At 34.4% G+C, this 27,036-nt stretch overlaps 1 protein-coding gene across 24 annotated transcripts in view; it reads right to left on the reverse strand.

Annotated features, from left to right (window-relative positions):
• The window catches only part of DLG1 (discs large MAGUK scaffold protein 1), a 254,420-nt gene that overhangs the window by 124,141 nt on the left and 103,243 nt on the right, over positions 1 to 27,036 (reverse strand). For 18 of the 24 annotated variants that reach the window (XM_078067560.1, XM_078067591.1, XM_078067561.1 and 15 more), the window contains one exon: positions 26,808 to 26,972. In XM_078067560.1, coding sequence (XP_077923686.1) covers positions 26,808 to 26,972 — 165 coding nt within the window. Of the gene's footprint in view, positions 1 to 16,925; positions 17,589 to 26,807; positions 26,973 to 27,036 lie in introns of those variants that run through there. The other 6 variants (XM_078067631.1, XM_078067629.1, XM_078067638.1 and 3 more) reach the window with 4 other exon arrangements.

Below are 27,036 nucleotides of genomic sequence, written 5' to 3' on the forward strand. Positions count from 1 at the left end.
GGCAAAGGACTTGAGTGGTCATTTCTCCAAAAGGGATATACAAATGGCCAATAAGCACATGAAAAGATACTCAACAAATTATTATTCATTAGAGAAATGCAAATCAAAGCTAAAACAATATATCACTTCACACCTACTAGGAGGCTGTAATAAAAAAAGAAAAACAAAAACAGAAATAAACAAGTGTTGGCGAGGATGTGCAGAAACTGAAATCCCCAAAAACTGTTGGTAGGGATGGAAAATGGTGTAAGCTGCTGTGGAAAACAGTTTGATGGTTCTTCAAAAAAGCTAACCATAGTAACCATATGACCCAGCAATTCTACTTCTAAGTATACATACTCAAAAGAACTGAAAACAGGGACTTGCATACTTTACATCACAACGTTCAGGATGCATTATTCACAACAGCCAAAACGGTGGAAACAATTCAAGTGTCCCATCAACAGACAAATGGATAAACAAAATGTGGTGTGTGTATGTATATATATATGTATATATACATATATACATATAATGAATAGTATTCGGCCATAAAGAGGAATGAAATTCTGACACATGGTATAACACGGATGTATATTGAAAACATTATGTTTTCAAGTGACATGACAAAAGACACAGGAGTTAGCTTGAAGGGTTTTCATCAGTCAAAATAAAGACAACAATGGCATACACTGAATAAAAACAGGATTTGAGATTCAAAATAAAGGTAACAATGGCATACACTGAATAAAAACAGGATTCCAAGAGTCCATATTGATTTAATAATTATAAAAACAAATGAAAAGAAGAGAAAGCATTTCCTTATAGTAGAATGCCAACTAAAAGATGTAGAAGAAATTCTGGAATTATAAATCATCATTTGGCAACCATCATAGAAATAATACATTCAAAAAAACATCAATGGATGTAAAAATTCCACTGCTGCTGAATGAACCTTCCATTTCACTCCAGTAGATGAAAGTTTAAATATTTCTCTTAAAAACATTTATTAATTACAGTGAAGAAATCTAGCAGATACTATCTTAATCAAAGTTAACATTACCAAGGATAGGACAAATCAAAATCATGCTACCTGATAGGATATAATAAGAACCTATCATTTCTGAGAAATTCCAGTCGAAGATGCATAACTTAAATCCAATCACCAAACATCAGACAAACCCAAATGGACTGATACTACAAAATAACTGCTGCAGTCATCCAAAGTATCAAAGAAAAAAAGTCAGTTTATCATTATTTTTAATAACTTCATTTTTTTAACAGCTTTATTGAGGTATAACTGAGATATATAAAAAACTTTACCTATTTAATGTAAACAACTTCATGAGTTTGGAACATATGCATGTACCTGTGAAACCATCACCACAATTAAGGTAACATATCTATCACCTCTAAAGTTTCCTTATGCCTCTTAAATAGGGTCAGATATTAGCTGATCAATAATCTACTTTAACATAAAAATAAGACAGAGCTAAATGCTTATGTCAAATTTCAAGGTCAAGCACAAAAATTTCCTCCACTAGGCAGCTGCTCTCCAAAACCCTTTATGATAAACTATAAATCCTTTAATATTACATTTAAACATCACTGTAACCTTGGCTCTAAGCCTCTTCTAAAATCTACCTCCTTTAGATAAGGATCTGAATACCATTTTTAAAAAATCCTAAAACAACTTACGCCATCTTAATCCACCCCACTCTCTATAGGGCAGTGAACAAGTACTTTGAAAAAGAACCTATGCTTCTGCCAGTTTCTTAAGAAAGGCAAATCCTTTTGAGAAAGTCTTCAAAAACAAGTAATGTTATCAATACATACAATTTCCTAGCCACAGCTGATAATCAATTCAGGTAACAAAGAATTATAGAACAACAAAGTAATTCATTTAGTTCCTCTGAAACAAAAATACAGCCCTAAACAAATAATAGGTAATCAAAGGAAGGCTGAGTGATGCGTAACAGCATAGATGTTAGATTTGATAACAGAGTAAAATAAAAAGGTAAGAGGATATCTTAAGCGCAGGATTTAGAGCAGGGTAAAATTCTGGGGAGTTGTAGAAGATTCTAAATTGGAAAATGTCACGCTTTAGATTCTAATGTAAACAATGAGGTAGCAAAATACAGTAACCATTATATTTGGGTTATTACAGAAAAGGGGAAATTCAGCATAAGCATTTTATTTATTTATTTATTTATTTATTTATTTTTTTAAAGATTTTATTTATTTGACAGAGAGAGAGATAGCGAGAGCAGGAGCACAAGCAGGGGAGTGGGAGAGGGAGAAGCAGGCTTCCCGCTGAGCAGGGAGCCCGATGTGGGACTCGATCCCAGGACCCTGGGATCATGACCTGAGCCGAAGGCAGACGCTTAACGACTGAGCCACCCAGGCGCCCCAGCAGCATAAGCATTTTAAACCTGAAAAATCTTATATATATATTTCATTAGACAGTAACTATTATACCATCATCCTTTTCCTGCTCCATTTGTATCACTCAATAAGATCAGCTCCAAAGAGTTTTCTTTTTAAATCATGACCATGTGACTAACAACAGTCTCAGTTGTTTCTATCCATAGCAACACCATGGAATCATTAGCCTCTGAGGCTGCCTTTAGAGACTTGTTTCCATGACAACAGAGGCTATAATATTAACAGTGTCTCAAAGAACATTGCATAAAATTGTAAATTCCTGTACAATAATTGGATTGTACATAATTTAAAAGTACTTTTTCTATGGCAGTATGAAATTGACAGCTTTTGGGAAAATGTTTTAGCAATCATTTTTAGAGATTCTTATTAAATTTTTTCATAGTTTTACATTTTAAATTCAATGTAAGATCTTAAAATTATGAAATCAGCTTTTAAAATGTAACAGATTTTCATTAAAGTGGTCTGAAGCCTTATTAGGTACAGCCACGTGCATAATGTGTACTGTACATCAACATTTATGACTATGCACCGCCCTCTTTCATTGCCATTCATGCAACAATAAATGCCCCTGGCCTCTTCCTTAAGAAGGCAAATACTGCTGAAAAACTCTTCAAAAACCAGTAACATATCAACACACACAATTTCCTAGCCACAGCTGATAATCAATCCAGCCGTAGCAACCAGTTCAGTATACGTTCAGGAACGTATACTGAGTGAGCCCACATTTATTAAATTGCATTCTGCTTAAAATAGCTCAAGTGTTTCTTATGTATGCATATGAATACTGACTGATACAGGAAGAGTCAGAAAGGACAATTAGGCTGCTGTGATAATCCAGATTCCTGAGAGGCCATCAGTGGCTTGGTGAAAATGGACATGAGTAGTCAAATCAAGATAGATTTTGAATGTGCAACTAATGTTATTTGGTGACTAATGGGAAATTGGGAGTTAGGAAGAACTATTAAGAATAACACCCACAATAGCTATTAAAAATGATCTTTTACATCATAGATTTAAGTATAAAAGATTTGCAAGGCTATCTCAATACATTTTAAAATGTTGTCTAATTATTTATTAAAATGATTTTCATAGCATAAGATGAAACTCTGAAGAAAAGATAACTGAAACCATACTACAGGATAATTTATAATTGTTTATATCTTACATCACATGTTATATGAATGAGGTAAACTGAGCTTAGAATATACACAAAGATTCAATAAGGTCTAAATAAATGTATACCACATTTAGGGAAAATGAAGTATGTGAATTAGCAAATCTTTTGTTAATATCTTAGATAACAAGGAAAAGTAATTACTCTTGTGCCACTGCTGGTCAGTAAGTACCTTATTTTGTTTTTGTATGGCATAGTTAATATTCTTAATCCAAGTTCCTTTGTTTAAAGATCTACTATGCTGTGATGAGATATGCTTCTCTGATCAAATGTCAAAGAAGCTATCTAAGAAGGGGGCAGAAAACAGAAAACCCAGCAAGCCTTTTGCATGTTTACAGAAGAATAAAATACAGCACAGATTTATCAAAACTCTGCTTGGGAATCACTGTACAACAGGAGTCTAGTATCTTTAGAATAACGGTATTTTTCATTATTTAAGTCTGACTCTTTATTTGATTCAGATGAATTTTTTTGGGCCACAGTTACTGTAAACAGCTTCAATATAAACTGGTGCAGGGGGAAAAATGTTATTTGAACAAGCTGCATGTGACATCCACGTCATAATTATCTCAGAAGCAAACATCAATAAACCAGGTACATTTTAAAACAAATCACTAATGGTGTTAAATTACAAAGTTTTGATTTTAAAATAACAAAGGGGAGATCAGAAAATAGATCTAGTGATTAATAATCCTATTATAGAAACATGGGTACAAATTTGTTACTTCACACAGATCACCTAGTTCATGAATCTATTTCTGCTTGCAAGATTCATGATACTGAGTTAAAGTTTATCATCCTTTTATTATGAAAAGATGGTATTCTATCAGCATTCAGTTCATCACTTTGTACTGGTAGAAGGATGAGTCAACAACCACTAATAATTTAAAGTAAAGAGACCTTAAACTTGGATTTAAAGATATGGTTACATAATTAACAAGTAGGTGTGAAACTACGTACTGCAATATACTTTAACCTGATTTTTAAACCAGAATATGGTTAGAGAAACCTGCACAGCCATGGACTTCATGATTACTAATGTAAAATGGGCTCTCAATGCTTCCTAGTAATCATGCATTTACCCTATTCTATTCATTCTTCTAGAAGTCCCTAAGGATTCCATCCCCTGTTGACTTTCTACTATTCTTCTACCACTTACTGTTTCAGCCATACTGACCTCCCTGCTGTTCTCCAAATATCCTAAACATGTTCTGGTCTCAGTCTTTTATTTACTAGTTCTCTGCCTAGAATGCTTTTGCCCCAGGTATCCACATGGCTCAATTCCATTACTTCTTTCATGACTTTATTCAAATATCAAATATACATAGCAGATATTACTAAAAGATTTTTCTTTGTGCCTGGGTAGCCACTACCAATCAGAAGGTGTTCAAAACGTTCTATCATTTGATGAACTTAGGACAGAAGTCTCAAAAATATAAAAATGCCAAAAAATTGCCAGTTTCATGTTTTTCTCTATCTAGCAATAGCTAATTGCCTAATAATGTCCTATTTGAAAATAAACATGTCTTGCTCAAGTATATTTGCTCAACAGATTTTCATCTTTTTTTTTTTTAAGATTTTATTTTTAAGTAATCTCTACAACCAACGTGGGGCTCAAACTCACCACTCAACATCAAGAGTGGCATGCTCTTCCAACTGAGCCAGCCACGTGCCCCCCTCTTCTCTTTTTAAAACTGTATTAGGAAGTATTTCTCACTGACAGCTTATATTTAAAAACTGTGGTGCCCATCTTCAAACTTCTAGGTTCTACTGATTTCAACTTGTCCCTAGGTCCCTACCACATGTGGCAGCTACTTCCTGTGGTTACTATCTGTTTTACTTTGGTATTCTCACTTTTCCTTTTCAGTTCTCCAATTCTTGTTTAAGCACCCCCCCCCCCAATTACATTCTGTTAAAATAATTGCTGTGGCTCCTGTTTTCCTGGCTGGACCCTGTCAAGGTTACCAATCCTCTGGCTAAAACATAATTCTTTATCATTCTACGATTAGATTGCTTCTCCTACCTCTAGATTCCTTATTTAAAAAAAAACAGAATATTTTGTGCAACTAATGATAATGGTGGTGATGAAGCTGGTAATGATGATTATCAGGTATTATTAGGCCTTTGCTTGTACTGTCTCATTTAATTCTCACTAGATCTTGATGTGGATAACACTTGCACCCCTATTTTCTGCAGGTGGAGGAAAGAGACTCAAGAGAATTTAGGTGTATTTGTCTAAAGTGCCACAGATAGTAAATGGCAGAAGAGATTTAAACTCAGGCCACCATCCTCTAAAGACAGTTTGCTCAACCAGTATGCTACACTGTCTTTTTAAAATACTTCAAAAAGAGTTATTTTAATTCTTATTGTTACTATCATATTTTACTACAAAGACAATATATAATACCCCAAAAAAGAAAAAGAATACTTTTTCAATCCTAAGCTCAAGGATTGGCAAACATTTTCTAAAAAGGGCCAGATAATACATATTTTAGACTTTATGGGCCATGTCTCTGTATTGTAACTACCCAACTTTGTGCTGTAGAAGCTTGAAAATAGCTATAGGCAATATACAAATAGAGACGTCTGTGTTCCAATAAAACTTTATTTACAAAAACAAGTGGCAGGCTGGATTTGTGCTGACTCTCACTTTGGTGATTTAAAAAAGAAAAAAAGGCTGATAAGATCGGTGAAGAAAATAGAAAATGACTTTAAGATACTCAGGCTAGTTTGTATTAACTACAATTGCTTTAATGTCTTGCAATGCTTTATCTATGATAATAAAAATATGCAACTCCTCCCATAAGATCATGGAAGTGAGAATAAAAAAGCAAATAATACATATGGAAATTTCAAGTCTCATCTATAGTTCTTTAAAATATTTTTACAAAAAAGGCCTATGTAATAAAGCAGTGTTCTTATAATTGAAAGAATTTAGGCTCTATACTGTTATGTAGCCTTTCAGTCTGGGAAGTGATTAAAATGACATGATTTTTGCTCTGCTTCCCATTCCTACCCCCCTCCAAAATCCTGCTTATGGTATTTAGTATAGATGAAGCAATTAATTCCTAAGATTGGTATGCATCTTGTTTATTTTACCTCTAGCTTTCAAAATACTTTCAAACTGATTTCTTTTTCAAATTTATAACACTTCGATACATTAGGTGGTTTTACCAAGATCAGTCAGAGTTAAATACAGAAAAATGAGCCTAGGGTCTGTTTTGATTCAAATCTCAGATTATAATCTCTAGTTATTTCTCTCAGGACCAACAAAAAATCTGTAAGGCAATCAATTGGTCCTATTCTGTCATAACAGTAACTGCTTCACACTCCATAGCTGCCTGAAATCAACAGCCACAATTTAGATTTCACAAAAACTAAAAAATATTGTTCAGAAATAGGATTAAATTGGGGTTTACTAAAGGATAAAGAATTAATAGGCAGGACTCCTTTTAAGAGGTAAGGAAGAAAAATCTTTTAAACACATTTATCTAGAGGCAGAAGAAGTTGTGTTTAGGCTTTCCTAAAATTCCACTACCTCCAGATGTCATTGCCAGTTGGTTTATACTTGCACAAAATAGGTCCAGTCTTTTTTGATTGATTTGCATATGCCTGTAAAATTATTACATCAGTTGGTTTATTTAAAGTTTGTTAAATAAGGTGATAATTGTAGGCTACTGTTCTCCACATGGTCTGAACAACTATTTTTACCTTTATAAATTTTAAATTTTGATATAAAAATGGAGGACTGAAATGTAATCTACATTAGAGTGCCAGGAAGTACAAAGAACACCACAGAAAAAAATCTTTAAAGAAAATGAATCTAAGTCAAATTTTAACGATAAGAATTTAAATTCTTCATATGTATAAGAATACTTCATATACTTCACATGTATAAGTAATCCAAAGTAATTTGGATTACTTTTGAAATATACATGATTTTACAAAATCTTGTAGTGTAGACTTTTTTTAATTAAAAAAATTTTTTTGCAAAATTTTAAGCCATAGTTCTATATAAAAATGGCTTGGGAAATTTACAGTGGCCAAACCATATTCAGAAGCTCCAAACTTCCTTATGGCCAGCATCAGATTAAATGAAAATAAACAAGTATATAACATTTGTTTATTAGTTCAACAAATATTTATCAAGTGCATTCACCATGCTAGGCTCTGGAGGGATACAAGAAAATACACATCTTGTACTATCAGCTCTTGTGACGCTTATGGTTCAGCAGCTAATATTAAACAAATCATTACCAACTGATTACCTGAAATAAATTGATTATAGTTGTGATAAGAGGTATGAAGTACAAATCTCATGAAAACAAACACTGCTTGAAAATACAGGCAAAAATGTTGCAAAGGCTGAATATCTTATCCTGACCCCATGAGAAGTAGATAATTTTCAGCACTGTTATTAACACATTATTTTAAAGGTTAACTTTAAAATTTGTTTCAATATATTAAAAATATGTAAGCTGCAGCTTGTGAAATTTCTACCTATCTGTCCTTGACAAAAGGGCCATCTAACAATTATGACACTATACAGAAGTTACAAAGATGTATACAACACATTTCCTATTTATAAAGAGCTTATATAAACAAATTTCATTAATTTAGTTCTTTAGTTCTTTATTTAGTTCTTTAAGCTATAGCCAATCTAATCTCCATTAAGATATTAATTTTTTAATAGGCTTTATTTTTTAAAGCAGTTTTTAGGTTCAAAGCAAAATCGAGCAGAGTTCCCATATAGCCTATGCCCACACACATGCATAGCCTTCCCATTATCAACATTTACCACCAGAGTGGTACATTTGTACAAATGATGAACCTACACTGACACATCACTATTATCCAAAGTTCAGGGTTCACTCTTGGACATTCTATGGGTTGTAACAAATTTATAATGACATTTACCTACCAATATAGTATCATACAGAATAGTATCACTGTTCTAAAAGTCCTCGGTGCTCTACCTATTCATCATCATTCTTCCCCAACCCTTGGCAACCACTGATCTTTGTACTGTCTCCATAGTTTTGCCTTTCCCAGAATGTCATATATAGTTGGAAGGATAGGGTATGTAGCCTTTTCAGATTGGCTTCTTTCACTTGGTAATATGCATTTAAGGTTCCTCCATGTCTTTTCATTTCTTTTTAGTGATAAATAAATTCCTTTGTCTGGATGTACCAGAGTTTATTTATCACATTTTGGTTGCTTGCAAGTTCTGGCAATCATAAATAAAGGTGCTATAAACATGTGTGCAGGTTTTCATGTGGACATAGGTTTTTAACACATCTGGGTAAATACCAAGGAGTGCAATTGCTGGACTGTATGGTCAAATTGGTATTTTTAAAAGGCTTATATAACCACTGTAAACAATTATTTTTTGTTTAATCTTCATCTCTACACTTTTCTAAAGTGTCCTACTGTACAAATGACTGGGTCTTAAACATCGTTTGAACAAATTTTTAGTGGAACACATAGGTTCCCTGTAAGAAATTCCACAATATTCTTCAGGTGAAAAGGGAACAATTAATTTTAAAATCTATTCATGGTATCAATCTTACCATTTAGCTTTAGTGGCCTTTTGAGTGGGCAATTAAACTTCGCCAACAGGCAGCATCTCACAACCAGTATAAAAGAGTTTTTATCCTAACCTTGGTTTCTTGGTTAGTCAATATCCAAAGGAGACTATTTCTAACTATTCACCTAGAAACTATCCTATCAGAGTCAGCATTTCCAAAGTAGTTTAAGAGGACTGTCTACCTACTTTCTATATATTCTAGTTTAATACAAAGGCATTATATTGCTGAATATAACCAACTTCATTCCTTAGAGATGAAGAAAAATACATAAATTTGATCTAACACTTCAAAATACAACTATCATTAGGCATGAGTCTAAATGTATGAAACATGTATAGAGGAAGGTTAGGCCAAATCAGAATGGTCCGAAGTGGAGATGTCTTGGTGTGACTATTTAGACCTGCTGCCTGGTGGGAAAAAGCAGCAGATAAATGGCTATAAATGATGTACCATATGCCTCTGTTTGCCTGGTAAGTCTATATTTATGCCTGTTGTCCCACTTTAATTATTAATAGTTTTCTCTTTCCATCAAAAGTACTCCAGTTTGGTCGATGAGTTACACAGTCATCCTAACTACAGGGAAACTGGTTTCTCTTTTCTCTCTCTGTCTCACCTCCTCATGAGTTATCTCTTCCCAGAGGGTTAAACAGGAAGAGAATCATCAGCTAGAGGATCAGAATAACACTAGATAAAGTGTGATATATGTTTCATAGAAGGTCTAAGGAAGAAATTCAGATAGATAAAAAAATTTATAATAATAAAGCATCAGATAGTATTGAATGCTATAAGGAAACAATTTTTTAAAGGTAAGAAGACAGAGTAATGTTTGGAGTGAAAGAGTACCTGCAACCTTAGATAAGAATCTTGGCAGGCCCTGTGAAAAGGCACAGATAAGGAGATATCTAAAGGCAGTGAGGGAATGAACCATGAGAATATCTAGGGGAAAGAATGGTCCAGGCAGAGAGAAGGGAACATCAAGATAAAGGCTCTTAAATGGCCACATGTGGTATATTTGAGGAACAAGAACAAGGCCAGTACAGCCGGAGCAGAGTAAGTGAGGGAGCACTAGCAAACACGACTGGATGTACTGCCGGGGCGAGATCATACAGGTGTTTTGGTCTGGGGTTAAGAAGGATTTAGAATTTTATTATAATTTGGATCAGAAGCCATGGAAGGGTTAAAAATAAGGTACCGATATTCTGAAAGGATGACGCTGGCTGATGGGTGAACAGACTGTTGAAAGAATAGAGACAGGGAGACCAGTTAGAGGTCTACTGCTGTAGTTCAGGCAACAAATGAAATAATTTAAACTAGAAGTTGTGGAAATTGTAAAAAGTGGTCAGATCATAAATATGTCCTGGACATAGAGCCAACAGGATTTGCTGTGTGGACCAAAGGAAAAAATAACAGAAAATGATTCCAAGAGTTTCTATCTTCAGCATCTCAGTGAGTGATGATGAAAGAAGGCGATGGGAAGAACAATCAAACTAGAGACTTGTTTTTGACATGTTAACTTTCAGATACTTAATCCAAGTGGAGATACTAAATAGGAAGTTAGATATACAAGTCTAGTGTGCGGGATTAGCTCTGGGCTAAAGATACAAATACTGATGTTGTTTAAAGGCACAGGACTGTATAAGATCACCTGAAATGTGAGTATAAAAAGACAGAAGTTCAAGGACTAAGCCCTGAGGCAATCTAGAATTTAGTGGCAGAAAGAGGTGGAGGATACTGCAAAGGAAACTGAGTTTGGGAGAATACTGGAAAGGTAGTGTTCAAGAGTCAAAGGCGAAAGGAATTTAAAGGAGGGAACAGTCAATTTTGTAAAAGCTGTTGTGTGGTCAACTAAAACAAAAACCTTGAACTGATCACTGGATTTGACAATCCATTCCAAAAGATTTTTTGGTTGGTTGTTTTAATGAGAGTATTATAGGAGGTATATATGCTGATGAGAATAATTCAGTAGAGGGAGAAAGACAGATAACACAATGAAGAAGAGAGAATTTCAGAAGTCCTTGAATAGTCAAAGGAACTAAGAAGTGAAGGGTGAGCTGTAGGAACACAGATGGATCATTCATTTTAACAGGCTAGAATACAGAGTAAGATAATCAATTCAGAATGAGGGCCAGGAAGCGAGTATTGGAAATTTAATGTGCAGCTTTGGAGCCAGTGTGGAGGAGGCAGAGTTGCAATTAACCAAGGTTGAATCTTACCAATGAAGTGACAGAGGGGCAAGAGTTAATGAAAGGCAGCACTTTTAGTCATGGACCAAGGAATTTGAGCAAAGCAAAGAGGGAAGTGAGAGCATGAAAGGAGTGATAGGTAACAGAAAGTTGGGCTGAAGGTCTTCAGAAGATAAATTTTCAAAAAATCACTGTAATGGGGAAGTGAGCTAAAAAGAAAGTAAGTGCTAGTCAGTTTGAAATGCTTGCAACTGAGATTTTGTAAGTGGTACGGTCAATGGTAATGAGGTCTTAAATGTAACTATTTAAGCGGGTCACCCAAGTGAAAGAAAAGACAAGATTCCTAGTGGTAAGGATATCAAAGAATCGAGAAGTCAAGATTTTGGATAGATCACACAAGGATACTGAAAATCACTAAGAATAATTACAGGAATAGTGGGCAGAGAAAAGATAGTAAACTAGGTGCTCAAATCATGAGTAGGAGTGACTGAGAGAGATGCATATGACTAGAAAAGGAGGGGAAGTGGAAAATATCATCTGATGGCAACTACATTTTTTTTTTTAAAGAGAGAGGAAATACAGTCATCCATAAATATCAACGATAAGCAAGGAAGACAGATAAAATTTCCACTTTTTGCGAGGGGTATAGAACAAAACAGTATCCTCAGGGAAATGCCAGGTGTCCATGAGAGAAAAAAAGGGTGAACCATCACAGAAGAGTTTGAGGATAAAGGAAATTTTGCTGATGACAAATTGGGAGTTCCAAAGGGCAGACTGAAAGGGCTTGGTAGGTCAGGGAGAAATGGGAGTTTAAAACCGATTAGAGATATACCAGAATCACTCAGAGGTAAGGAAATGAATGAGAGTGGTCTGGAAGGTTTGAACTTTTTGGAGTGATTAAAGGTAAAAGGATATAAAGTATAAAATTAGTCCTGATGGTATACCTAGGAAACTTCAAACTTAGTTGTCTACTTGTGACTCGTTTAAAAATTTGCAAAAGGGAATGTTGCGAGGAGAGGAAAAGTCAGGGAATTGGTGGCCTCACCTAGAAGTGAGGTGCTCTTTGGGCCCCCTTCCCCTTAAATCCCACAATTAAAGGTGTTGAGGTTTGGAGTTCTTAAAAAAGTGCACGCCTGTACTTACAGTTAACTTATTCAGTCAACACTACTTTACTGAATGTTTGAATAAACTGCACTACCCTAGGTGCTGTAATTCCTAATTATCTATATTTGAATTTGTTCATGGACTATCAAAAGTTAAGTAATATAAAAAGAAAATAATAATATAATGAAGTAATAGCTGCCAGGCACTGTTCTAAGTATGATACATATATTAAATCATTTAATACAATTAACTCATGAGGTTGATACTATTATATTCATTTTTGGACAATATGTCCAATGCACAGCTCTACAAAATTAAATCCTTTATAATCTAGAATGCATCTTTTTAGGACAAATAGTATTCTTTTTTTTTTTTTTTTTTTTTAAAGATTTTATTTATTTCTTTGACAGAGAGAGACATAGCGAGAGCAGGAACACAAGCAGGGGGAGTGGGAGAGGGAGAAGCAGGCTTCCCGCAGAGCAGGGAGCCCGATGTGGGACTCGATCCCAGGACCCTGGGATCATGACCTGAGCCGAAGGCAGACGCTTAACGACTGAGCCACCCAGGCGCCCAAATAGTATTCTTTTTATACAAATTAGCTTATATATTTTTCCACACATGGGTATCTGAAAAGTGTTTTCCTGCATTTTAATGTAGGACAGGTTTTTTCCTCTTAAAAAGACTATTCAATTCTTATTAAAATTTTATTGTTCTAATTCAATTATGACAAGTCATCATGTCCGTTCCATTCACTCCTAAGAAAAGAACTTTGTTGTTTTCAGCTCAATTTGGCTTGTCAGTTGTTCGGGGGAGGGCGGAATCTTGTTTGACTATTTATAATGATCCATGTTAGGAATTTTTGAGTAGTCCAAATATAGGCACAGCTGCTAAACACACATTCAGAGTGACCTACCACTTCACAGCTGTTCAAAGTTTATATGACTACTATACTCATTAATAAACACTGTTACCACCAAGGAGGAAAAACTTTTTACCTCGGGGCTAATCAAGTAGCAAAGACTAGAAATGCTGGAGTTCTTTAAAACCCTCATGAATATAAAAATTGGTCCTAACTGGAATAGAGGTGAGTGTGCTAAATAGGACAGGGCAGACTGGCATTAAATGATCCTAAATGCAAGAACAGAGGGAATTCTGAGGTAAAGAAATGAGGAAGGTTTGACAACATGTAGGCCCTTTTTTTCTGTAATAATTATTCAAAATTAAGAACATAAGTAGTATGAAGCACAAAATAGAAAAAACTTACACCAAAGTAAAAAAATTAGAAACTCCTCTTAATTTAACATTTTAAAAAAAGCCCCAAAAAACCAAAAACAACAACCCAGGGGCACCTGGGTGGCTCAGTCAGTTAAGTGTCTGCATTCAACTCAGGTCAGGATCCCAGAGTCTTGGGATCAAGCCCCGTACAGGGCTCCCTGCTCAGTGGAGAGCCTACTTCTCTCTCTCCCTCTACTGCTTCCCCTGCTTATCTCTCTCTCTCTGTCAAATAAATAAATAAATAAAATATTAAAAAAAAAAAAAAAAAAGGCAACCCAAGTGAACTTCTGGGATATAACCAAATGACAAAAATGAGAAATAGTTTGTAAGCTGTACAGTTATCATCATTGTGTGGGGACACAGAGGGGTGAGGAAATCAGGTACATCGGGGATTTGTGTGGCCTGAAGGAGATACGAAGAATGGAGGGGAGGAAAAGGGAGACAGAGAAAGAAATGGGCTACTGTGAGGAACTAAAGGCAGTGGTGAGGGAAGAAAAGTGGATCCAAGAAAAATAGGTACCCAGGAGGTTTAGGATTAGGTGTTATATTTTGGAAGGCCATAAACTAACAAGGTTCTGGTGACTGAAATGGAAAATGATCAATTCCATAAACATTTATTGAGCACCAACTATATGCCAAGCCCTATCCTAGAAGCTGGGGGTCTTACAGAAGTTTGTAACCACTTAGCTTCCTTAACATTAAAAAAAAAATTAATGACTTCATACTAAATTCCAGATAGTACAGAACCTGGCACATAATCTGAGTTATGAATGTGAATATTTCCAACACACAAGCAATTTAAATGAATCTCTAAATAAGTTCTCTTTTTATTTATAGAGGATATTTGGGGGTTATTAAATCAGAGTAATGACTTTCAAATTAATAAAACTTGATTTAATAGCAATTCTCCAAACTGCTAAAAGTATCATGCTGCATAGTTACAAGGAATTAGATTCAAACTTAATCTTGCTATTAAATCTTAGAAAAAATATTTCTAACAACATAGGAAACCTGGTAATCATTGCTGCTATTTATCAATCACAGAACAAAACACTATCATAGTACTATCTTCACAGATACGTAGTAAATGCTCAGTAAATTATGAAATTTCATTAATCTACCTTGTTTTTAATAATATGCAAATCCTTCTGTTGCTACAAATTAAAAACTGCCAGCCACGAGTCAGTAGATGAAACAGAAAAATGTAGTCTAGCATCAGACAAGATCCAAATCTGATGTTCTATCTTGGTCCTATCATATTTTACCCAGTAAAGTGAATTCCAGTGAATTACAACAAAAGACTTGGATATATAAAATATCTAACTCATCAGTTAGAAAAATATACAGAATGAAAAACAGTATGATGGTACTTCAGAGCAGGAGAAATAAAAGCTAAAACCTTTGACCTAATGTCTATACTTCTAGAGATGAAATACAAAGGTAATGAAAAAGACAAGTAAAAAGAAGTATGAAAGAAATAAAAACTAAGTCATTTATCAGTATAACAAATGATTTGAACCAAATGGAAGGAAAGTAAAATTTTAAATGGCTTTGTAGGATTAATTGTGAATTGAGTTTTTATTGAAATTATGACTCTACTTAGTACAATACAAAAGCAGCTTTTTCTCCAACTCCTAAGTAATTATAATGTAATTCTGTGGTTTCAATAGTTTTATATGTGAACTATTTTGCTTGCCTTTTCATTTGTACGCCCCTAATAAGATAATATATCAGTGGTAGTGTATATGTATACATATACAGTACTGTGTACTTATATAAACTACATGTGAGTTTTTAAAAGTTTTTAGCACATCTTTTTTTATTGACAATAGAAAATATCATTTAATATTAATCTATTATGAATTAACAACAAGCCTTAGTCTTTGCATCCCTTTTTGATATGTATAATTGTAGTCAAAATCAAGATAGTTAAATTCTTCAGGCAGTATTCAATCTAAGAGTTAAATCATATCATTGCCTCTGAAGTTTTGATTAAAACTAACATTGGTGCCTACATAAGAACAATTAATGACTCTCCCTAGCCCAGTAATTCCATTTCTCTCACACGTTAGAAAAATAAGTACAATTTCTTAAGAAATTTGACAATATTTTAAAATCAAAACTACTGAAAGACAATTCTAGTAACCAAAAGAAAGAAGCTGTTGACAGTTTATATTTATTGTGCTGCTTCTAATTATTAAAAAAAGATGGTTTTAAAGAAATTTATTTTAAAAAGCACTAGGCTATGTGTATAAATTTTATTAAGTATTATTGATGTCAAAGGACAAAAGCAATCTCTCCTTGTTTTTAAACTAGACTACTTCTTATCCTTTCATTTTTACCAAAGTTTAATACCTATAGAAAATATTTTAAAATATGAATAGTCCCCCAACCTCCTTTAATGCCAAATAAATATTTCACTTAAATTACTATTAATTTATATTTCCCCCATTATTTTTAATACTCATTTCCTCAAAAAGATTTGGTTTTACATGATTTTTTTTTTTTTAATTTGGGAGATTTTTAGTGCTTGCTCATCTGACTGTCTGAAAAAATATTTCTACAATTGTGTAATTACATAAGCTTAATGCTTTTAAATTAACCCTAGATAATATATATTTATAGAAATGGAAGGATTCATTAAATTCTTTGAATAAACCATAATTTAGTATAACTTTATAGGTATATAGCAATAGTCAACTGTATTCAATTTATTCTCAAAACACTAGAAAATAAAAATCTTTCTATATCTTCTGTTTCTTTACCATAACAATCTTCTTAAGGTTATCTAATGACATACAGAAGCTAAAGAGGTTTTTTTTTTTTTTTGTTAGACATCAGACTTTATAGCATTTAACAGTCTAAAAATAAGGAGACAAGCATTATTAACTTACATTGTAATTTACGTATCAATGGTTTGTAGTTTTAGAGAAGTCCCTCAACAGAATCAGAGACTGTTTTGTTTGGTATTACATAAGAGCAAAAGAGAAAATATTTTTTGTTTCCCCTTTCATGCTAAAGACCTACATAGATGGACTGAATACATGTATTTCTGCGCATCCAAGGTTTCAGTGCGTAAGACTATATTTTTAATAATAAGAAATCTCTATTAATACATTTGCAAAGCAAACGTAAACCAAAATATATTGAAAATAATTTCAACAAGTGGTATGTTACCTGGGTGGAGCTGGTGGCTACCGAGATGCAGTCAATAAAGCTGTGTCTTCGAGTGAAAAATGCAACTATCTGCTGCCAGCGTGAAGGTTCTGGCTCAGCTTGCAGTTCATCTGATGAACCCTTTTTTGCCCAATGTTTCTGCTTTGGGCCTACTGAGCCATGGCTAGAGCTAGTATTGCCTCCTCGACTGGCGCGAGAGTATAGAAGTGTGTTGTTCCCGAAAATGTAATTCATCTCTGCAGCCCTGCAGGTGGTTGCCAAGCAGTCTTACTTCTCTACCAGCTGCTGAGTGGTGAATGATCGGTAAAAACTGCAGCTAGAATTACAGCAGCATCACTTGTAGATCAGGGAAAATAAAAACCTTGAGAAATGATGCTCATTTTCTCTGTAATTTCTTCCCATGAAAGAGCTTGTATCTTCCCTCTGTACCTGTTAGTTGTATGATGGCTGAGTTTATATTTGCAGACAAAAAAGACGGCATAAGGTTGATGTCTTTCTCATGATTATTTTTTCACCAGCGTCTGCAGGAACCAAAAGCTGTTCTTTTGTTAGCTGATAACTAGACGGAATGAAATCCAGGAAGTGAGGTCGATTAGCAGGTAAAGAAGGATGTTATAAACACTGGACTACCAACACCCTTTGGGGCTGCCTGATTTAATGCACAGGGTAGAGAAACCCTGGATTATGAAGTTTCAATCACAGTCTGTAGTAAAATCCAGTGGCATCTTCACTGCTTAAATAATTATAAGCATGAACTGAATTTAAAAATACAAGAGGATTCTCTTGCCAATAGTTCTGATTGTTTAAATAATTTTACTGAAGAAGTCTTTGTCATTCACATATAAATTTCCACATTAGGAAGGAGCTCACATTAATTAGGTTCTAAGTTTTCAAAAGGTACTATTTACATTCAACTCTGAGGATCTAATGCTAGAGGAAAATCCATTTGTAATGTGGCATGATCATTTACGTAATATATTGGTTCTTAATGCTTTGGTAATTGAGTCTGGAGACAGAAACAGATTAATCAGCAAAATAAATATCTGGCTTCTGGAACTTTTGTGATAAAAAAGAACTGTTAAATTATCACCATCATCTCTCTCATATATTATAAACACTTAAGATTAACAAGTTATGAATTTTTAAAAATGCAAAAGAATTAAAGGTAAATTTTTTGTTTTATAACCAGCAAAGCATGTTTTATCCAACACTACATAAATAATACTCTGGGGTTCACTAAATAATATTGTTTGATTGCTAGACAGACATTTTCTAACATCTGATATCTAGGTCTGTGTTTCTCAACATAGTAGTCTACCTCAGAATCACCTAGGATGCTGGTTAAAAATGCAGACTGGGTATCCCCTCCTCACCAGAATTTTTTAGGGTAAGAGGGATCTTGAAATTTTCATTTTTAAAAAGGCCCTTAAGTGATGCTTAAGCAACCTCAAGTTTAAGAACCATAGATTCCTAACTCTGCCCTGTTAACACTGCTACATTAGTATATAATATATGGTTGTTTTATTTTTATTTTTATTTTTTTAAGATTTTATTTATTAAGTTGAGAGAGAGAGACACAGCGAGAGAGGGAACACAAGCAAGGGTTGTGGGAGAGGGAGAAGTAGGCTTCCCGCGGAGCAGGGAGCCTGATGCGGGGCTCGATCCCAGAACCCTGAGATCATGACCTGAGCCGAAGGCAGACACTTAACGACTGAGCCACCCAGGCACCCCTATATGGTCGTTTTAAAACAATATATGAATAAAAATGCTACTTGATAATTTACTAATGGTTGAGTAATTTAGTTTTTAAGTTGATATAAGCACATCACAAATCCCAACCTCAGCCATATACTTTTTTTTTTTTGAAGATTTTCTTTCTTTATTTGAGAGAGAGAGAGACACAGCGAGAGAGGGAACACAGCAGGGGGAATGGGAGAGGGAGAAGCAGGCTTCCCGTGGAGCAGGGAGCCCGTCAGCCATATACTTTTTCAGATGTGGACTGACAAAAAGTCTTGCTTACTATGTGCTTACCACACCAACTAAATGCAGTCTATTGGAAAATAGTATTGGCAAACTATGACCTCCAGAACCATTGCAAATCCTGCTTCAGCAAGCAAAGATGCTAATACTCTCTCTCTGATTCCATCCCTAAGATACAGACACATGCCCAAAAGGATTGCGAGTCATGTGGGACTCTTGAGAGCTAAGACACTTTGTGACAGAGATTATAGCACAAAGTTTGGTGCTTCTTCCCAAGGACTCTGCAGATAGTAGTTGGCAATTTTGTGACCCTAGACAGATTGGTCCTGTCCATTTGGAGGTAAGGGAACAGAGGAAAACACTAAGGGTAAACAGAGAACTAAGAATTCTCTGAAGGAAAAAAATTAAACCTCCTAAAAAAAAAAAAAAAAAACCGATAATATGGACCAGGTATTTAATAAACAACTGGCTGGTGTGGTTTATACAAATACTCCAGTAATTGGTTTGGAACCAAAAGATGTACCTTGATGATCCATGTCTGATGAAAAACCAAGATGGGGGGACCCTAGAACTAATATAGGTTCTGTTATTCTGGATTGGTATGGATGAGGATACTGTACACAAATGCTGAATGCAAATTTCCTACTTACATTGCAAACAATAATAACACAATGAATACTAAGCCATTTGTGTACATAGATTTCTTATCCTAGGGAGCCAAAGAGCTCAAAAACAATCTAAAGCTGATAGGTCACTCCATCCCATATATCCTCTAAGTACTGGGAAAAGTGCTTTTCAATGCACAGATTTTCTAATCAAATCCAATGACATTAAGAAAGCAACTCTGAGTTTTGAGAAAGGCTTCTTTATGAAAAGAACCCATTACCTGTCCTACAAAAATCCAAGGATCATCTCATCCATTGCCCAGTAGTCAATGCATGCCTACAAAACCATATGTGTATTTAAATCACAAATGGTTTCATATGATTTGATTGGGAGATGAAAGGTGACCAATTCCTCACTGATTTCTGCTTTAAAATAGCCCTACTTATATAGCAGAGCCAAAAAATAAACTCTATTCCATTAAAACAAAATTTAAGCTTATTATGGAACCTGGAAAGTCTATTTAAAATAAAGAATTAAAAAACATACACAATGTCAAAATCACCAAATAACTATTAACATTTTAATATGATTTAAATATTTTTTTCTGTACAGTTTACTTTTTTCACAAAATGATAATACTCTCTGTAATAGAACTCTAAACCATAAAGCTTAGGTAAACTGAGTACATCCATTTAGTGGATTATTAGATAACCAAAAATATGATTATGAAGAATTTATAACTGTGAGAAATTTATTTTGTAACATTAAATGAAAGGACCATTTGAAAATATATATAGAATAGGTAGGCCCTCAATTATTTATCATTCCAAACTCAAAAATAAACCCATAAGTCTTCAGGTATAGATACAAAGGCAAGGATTAAATAATCTCAGTGAAAAGCTTAGAAGGTTGAGAGGAAAAACAATATTAAAATTCTAAAATACTAAAAAAAATTACTAAGTAACTACAAAGCTACTATACTATAAATGCAACATAACATGCATTTTCCTTACACTTTTATCTTTATGATCTGGCCTATTAAATTTCAAAACGTGCAACTGTACTAAGATAAGACTTGAAAAATTTTTTTCTACTCCATTTATTTAAACAAAACAAAAGACACGCAGTTCACCCGCTTTTCCCACTCCCCTGCCTCTTATAACCACCAATCTTTTGTCCATGTTATAAAAGAGATCACTGGTATTTGTCTTTCTCTGACTTATTTCACTTAGCACAATGCCCTCAAGGTCCATCCATGTTGTTTCAAATGGCAAAATTTCATTCTTTTACCACATGTAGCCTATTTTCTTCATTCATTCTTCTGTTGATGGATTCTTAGTTGTTTCCATATCTTGGCTACTGTAAATAATGCTGCAATGAACATGGGGGTGCATATATATCTTTTTGAATTAGTGTTTTCATTTTCTTCAAATAAATACAGAGAAGTAGATTTGCTGGGTCATATGGTAGCTTTATTTTTAATTTTCTGAGGAACCTCCCATACTGTTTACCACAACAGTTTTACCAATTTACATTCCCACCAACAGTACATGAGGGTTTCCTTTATTGCACATCCTTGGCAACACTTATTATTTCCTATCTTTTTGTTAAGAGTCATTCTAACAGGTGTGAGGTAGTATCTTGTGGTTTTGATTTGCATTTCCCTGATGATTAATGATGCTGAGCATCTATGTTTTCATATATCTTGTTGGCCATCTGTATGTCTTCTTTGGAAAAATGTCTACTCAGATCTTCTGACAGTTTTAAATCAGTTGTTTGGTTTTTTTGCTACTGAGTTGAATCAGTTCTTTATATATTTTGGATATTAGCCCCTTATCAGATATGTGATTTGTCATTATTTTCTCCCATTCAGTAGTATGCCTTTTCATCTTGGTGGCATAACTTCCTTGGCTGTGCAGAAGCTTTTTAGTTTGATGTAGTCCCATTAGTTTGATTTTTGCTCCTTTTGCTTTTGGTGTCAGATTCCAAAAATCATCACCAAGACCTATGTCAAGGAGATTACTCTATGTTTTCTTCTAGGAGTTTTCTCCTAGGACGAGACTAAGCTCAGATGACTGATGACACAGATTGGTTATTTGCTTAGAGAAACTCTGCTCATATATACACAAATCCCTTCTGTAAGAGCACCATCTTGTGGTCAAATTGTATGCAGACTATAAGATTACCTTCATACACCAGGACCATCCAAAAAAGATAAAATTCAACATTTTAATATATTTCAGAGATGTGAAAACAAAATTGATATCAAAAAGTACCCATTATATACTCAAAATGGGAAAGATTTTATTCAATAGGCATATATTTGCTTATGTCTATTTTTCTGCTACCCCATTTCTCACAATATTTGAAAAATTACCAACTACTGCTGGTGATCTCATTTGATAGTATTCTCAGTACTACTGGAGGAAATGTATCCAGGCTAGGTGATATACTTATTTAAAATAATTATCTGTTCACCACTCTTCTATCTTCAATTTCAAGTCCTGCTTAACTATGTTTACTTTGCACATATTGGTTTGAACATATTTTCCCTGTCATTGAAAACGAAAGCCAAATATGAATTCTTTAATTTCCTCAATGATCAACACAACATCCCCTACTAAGCAGTGCACCTAATGTCCTCCTTGTCAATTCGTCCTGATTTAAATCTATTTTGAAATAGGCTGGAGTTTTATTTGTTCAATTTACTCTTCTGACCATTTTTCCTAATTCCTAGCTCATTTTCAGTTTTAGGAATCTTGACACAGTTCTTATTATGATATACTATTATATTCATAACTGTTTAAAATCTAAACTTTCTTTAAAGATTTCTTATACCACAAAAATTTACCCACTGCGTCCTTTTCTTCCACAGTAGAATTCTTCACCATTATGTTGTCAATTTCTTCCTTGAAACTGCCCAGCACTGGCAAGAAAGTTTCCCTTTCAGAGTCTTTTTTTTTTTTTTTTTAAGATTTTATTTATTTATTTGGCAGAGAGAGACACAGTGAGAGAGGGAACACAAGCAGGGGGAGGGGGAGAGGGAGAAGCAGGCTTCCCGCAGAGCAGGGAGCTGGATGTGGGGCTCGATCCCAGGACCCTGGGATCATGACCTGAGCCGAAGGCAGACGCTTAACAACTGAGCCACCCAGGCGCCCCTTCCTTTCAGAGTCTTAAATCATAATTATGTTTAGGCTAAATAAGGCCCGAATAAAGTAACTTTCAATCACTATCTTATTTCATTCATTATTTCAGTAATGAGAATCAGCACCAGTACCGCAAGAACCTGACAGATTATTTCATAGCCCATTTCATGGTGGCAAACCCTTCATAGGGCCACTCATCAGCTCAGGATTGAGGCCCTCATTTGCTAACAAGTTTCCAAAGCTACAGTATCATGAATTTTCCTGCATTTTTACAGTTTCCTCTGATTATCACCCTGCTACTGTACTTATTTTCCCCAGTAACAGCCTCCTCCTCTGAACTGGCATCCTGTCCACATCTTCAACACCTTGTCCAAATATCAATTTTCTTTTTTCAGAATACTCCCCAAATTTTTCTCTTTATTTTCTCATGTTACATACTGTGTTATATCTCTTCATAAAAAAAATATTAATCACTGAAATCTAACAAAGTTACTAGCATAGATGTTTAATAAATGTTTGTTAAATGTATATATTATTTGATAAAATTAATATTCTGGCAGATGATTTTTTTCCCCCAAATCTTATAATCAACTTTATTCAAAAGTTTTCAAAAATTTACACTTGACAACAGTCAATGCAAAAGTTCACATGTGCCAGATACTCATATTGGCTATAGGTGCATTCAATCTTATACTGAGTTAAGCAATGCCCATGGTCAACTCTGAGGGCTTTACATGTACTCTTTAATCTTCACCACAACCTTCTTCATTGTGATTTAACAAATATGCTTGTCTTTGTAAAGCTTACTTTCTAGCAGGAAAACAGACACTAAGTACACAAGTAAGTGAACAAATAATCTAGTTTGACCATGAGCACTGAATCCAAGGGCCAGCAACTATCAACCTTCTCCTGAAATGAAATTAATAAGACTCTCGCTTTTTTGTCAATTTGCTAAAATATTCATCAGTTTATTTATATTCAACTTTTAAAAAGGGGGTGGGACTCTCACTGCGCATGCCCCTGTCAGAATCTGCATACACATGGAAGTAACTACCAAAACACCCTACCAAAAGAGGAGTTGAGTGTGTGCAAAATGACTTTGCATAGTTTGTAACCATCAGAATGACCAGAAAGTCAAAACATCAGAAACAAAGAATTATATTTACCTGGGAGAGTTTCGTGACTAAAGTAATAGTTTATATTAATTCAGTCAAGAGAAAACAGGCATAAACAAGAACAGCATATAAAGCAGGAGAGAGTGCTTAGAATTCAAGTGTTCTAAAGTTCTACGTTATTCAGAATGAAGCTAGAAGGTATTTATTGACTTTAGATTTTTGTAAGTTAAAAATGTATATTAAAATTTCTAGGATAATCACTAAAGGAAGAGAAACAAATAACTTCCAAGTAAGTAAGATGGAGATAAGGCATGAGAAAATATAACCTAAAGTAAGATATGAAAGGAATAAATGTCTCCTATTGAGATAGAGAAGCTGAAGGAACTGCATTTTAGAAAGGCTCTATTTCTGCTGTTTTTCTGCTAGGCCCCATTTACTCATGTTCTGTATTTTGCATCTGAGTAAAAAACCAAAGAAGCTGTGTTCCCACTCCAAGAAGGGGAAGCAAGAAAGTTAATCATTCTCTGAGGTTTGTCGCAGGCCCTGCCCTCAAACACCTGATAACATCTAAGAAGAGTCAGATCCTAAACATGTTCTGGGACGTTAGCTTTCAAAAAACCGCATCTGACTCTGGCATCAATACTTTCTACCTTCAATGATTTATAAAAGAACACCTATTGTTCACCTGTTATTCGCCTCTGATTAGACCCTACCCTGGATTCCTGAAGGAACACTTATCCTGGACCCCTTTCCCAATATAAAACCTGAGCCCCAAGTGAAAAAGAGACTCATTCTCCTTTCCTTCCTGAGTCTTCCAGACACTCCACCTGCTACTCTCTACCTGTCACTTATGCTATTCAGTAAACTCTGCTTTCACGTGTTCGATTGTGTTGATTTCTATCCTGCACGAAGCCAAGCACTCTCTTGGCTGGTCCTGAAGGACCCCCACTTCTGGGTTCTCAGACCCAGACTGCCTGTATCACTATGTTTAAAAATTAAGAAACATACTCATAGGGCAAATAAAATCACAAGGGAAATTAAAAAAAATGTTAGAATGATAAAAAAACATTACATGCTAAAACTTGCAGATACAAGTAAAGTGATATTTAAAGGAAAGTTTACAAACTCAAATACTATTAGAAAAGGCTGACATTATTACAATACGCAACTAAAGAAACTAGAAAAAACAAAAAACAAAAAAACCCCAAACCCAAACAGAATAAACTCAAAGAAAGCAGAGGAGAATAATAATGGTAAGAGGAAAAGGGGGAAAAGAGAGAACTGTCTCTGTCACTAATAGCCACCAGTTTTTTCCTCTCTATATCTCTCATTTAATCTTCCAAGGGAAGGTCAGCTTGCTTCTACCAAACACGACCTTAGTTTATATGTAGGTTATCCACACATTTACAGATTTACATGAACACATCTATTATGTAGGTAAATGTGTGAAAACGGGGGGAGGGGGATGGCAGCACATGGGGGAGGGACACAGGAAGATACTTTAAAAAGAGATGGATCTTTGAAAAGACCATCTTTTGGCAAGAACAGTCAAGGGGAAAAACAAAAAACAAGGCACAAATAAACATTATTAGGAATAAAAAGGGGGCCATACCTAAATATGCTATTATAGACAAAACCCCCAGGATATTAATAATAATATTTTGAAATAAATATGAAATGGACAAATTCCTAGAAAAAATAACCTAGCAAAACTATTAATAGAAAATCTAAATGGTATAACCATTAAAATTTTTAACTAGAAATACTAAATCATCCCTCAAAGAAAATTATAAAACACAGGTTAAGTTTTACTAGGAAAAATTATCCTTATTCATAATACATACAACCAACAAAGGATTAGTATCCAGAATATATAAAGAACTTGTAGGGGCACTTGGGTGGCTCAGTCGGTTAAGCGACCGACCCTTCATTTCGGCTCAGGTCATGATCTCAGAGCCCTGGGATCAAGCCCCACGTTGGGCTCCACACTCAGAGCGCAGTTTGCTTGAGAATTCTCTTTCTCTCTCCCTCTGCCCCTCCCTCCACTCGCTCGCTTGCTCTCTCTAAATAAATAAATATTTAAAAAAAAAAAAAAAAAAAGGACTTGTACAGATCAGTAAAAAGGACACCAAAGACAAAAACGAACAAAAATCTTGAGAGCTTGTATCACAGAATAGAAAACTTGAATGACCAATAAATATATTCAACCACATTATCAAACAAGGAAATGCACATTAAAATCACAATGAGATACTATTTAAAGCCCCAAACAATGGCAAAAACAAGAATATCAGGTATTGATGAGAATATGGATCAGTTAAAACTCTTGTACACTGCTGCCGAAAATGTAAATTATTTAACCACTTGGAAAATAATCTGGTGTTATCCACAAAGATATGTATACATAACCTATGTTTTACACAGCACTTTTTATATTAGTAATATTCTGAAAATAACTCAATATCCAACAAAAGTAAGATAAATTATAGTGTATTCATAAAAGAAAAAACTCCAGAGCAGTGAAAACAATCTCAGGAATATAATGTTGTGCAAAAATGTAAAGCTGAGATTATATGCAGTATAATTCATTTATATAAAATTTAAGATCAGCAAGATAAACAATATATTGATTGGAGATCTAAATGTGTGCTAGAGCTTTATAAGAAACCAGGATTGTGGTTATTTCTGAGGGGAGTTAATGTTAGTATTAATGCTCTTTTTCTGTACCTACTAATATTTAAAACACATTTTAAAAATATTTCAATGTGTAGTATTTGAAATATAATAGTTATTTCCTTTGTGGGAATTTTTAGGCTTAAAGATAGTATCACTGAATAAAATTCATTTATAAAATATATCCTTAAAAATGTTTTTAGAATGCTAATAAATATTATGAAATTCCCTATAACTAAAAAACCATAAACAATCAAGGGGTGAAAATTCTACATGAAAGAAGAGTTCTCTCTGAGCATGAGCTACACTAGTAACAAAAGTAATACATAAATCATAGCAACAAAATAAAGTTATCATCCTACCTTTATTGGTGAAATATGAGAATGGGAAACAAATCCATGGACATTCTCAATTTCTGACAGGTTCTTCTCTGAGACATGAACTAATTCCGGACCTATCACCTCATTAGTGATTTGTGGGGATATGTGCTCTTGAGGAGGTGTGTCTTCATCCTGATACCGGTATTTCTGTAAAGAAAATTATTATATTTGATAAAGTCCTGAAAAGCAAAGTGCGTTCAATTTAAATCAT

The sequence above is a fragment of the Halichoerus grypus genome, chromosome 1, assembly GCF_964656455.1.
Source record: "Halichoerus grypus chromosome 1, mHalGry1.hap1.1, whole genome shotgun sequence".
Lineage (NCBI taxonomy): Eukaryota > Metazoa > Chordata > Mammalia > Carnivora > Phocidae > Halichoerus > Halichoerus grypus.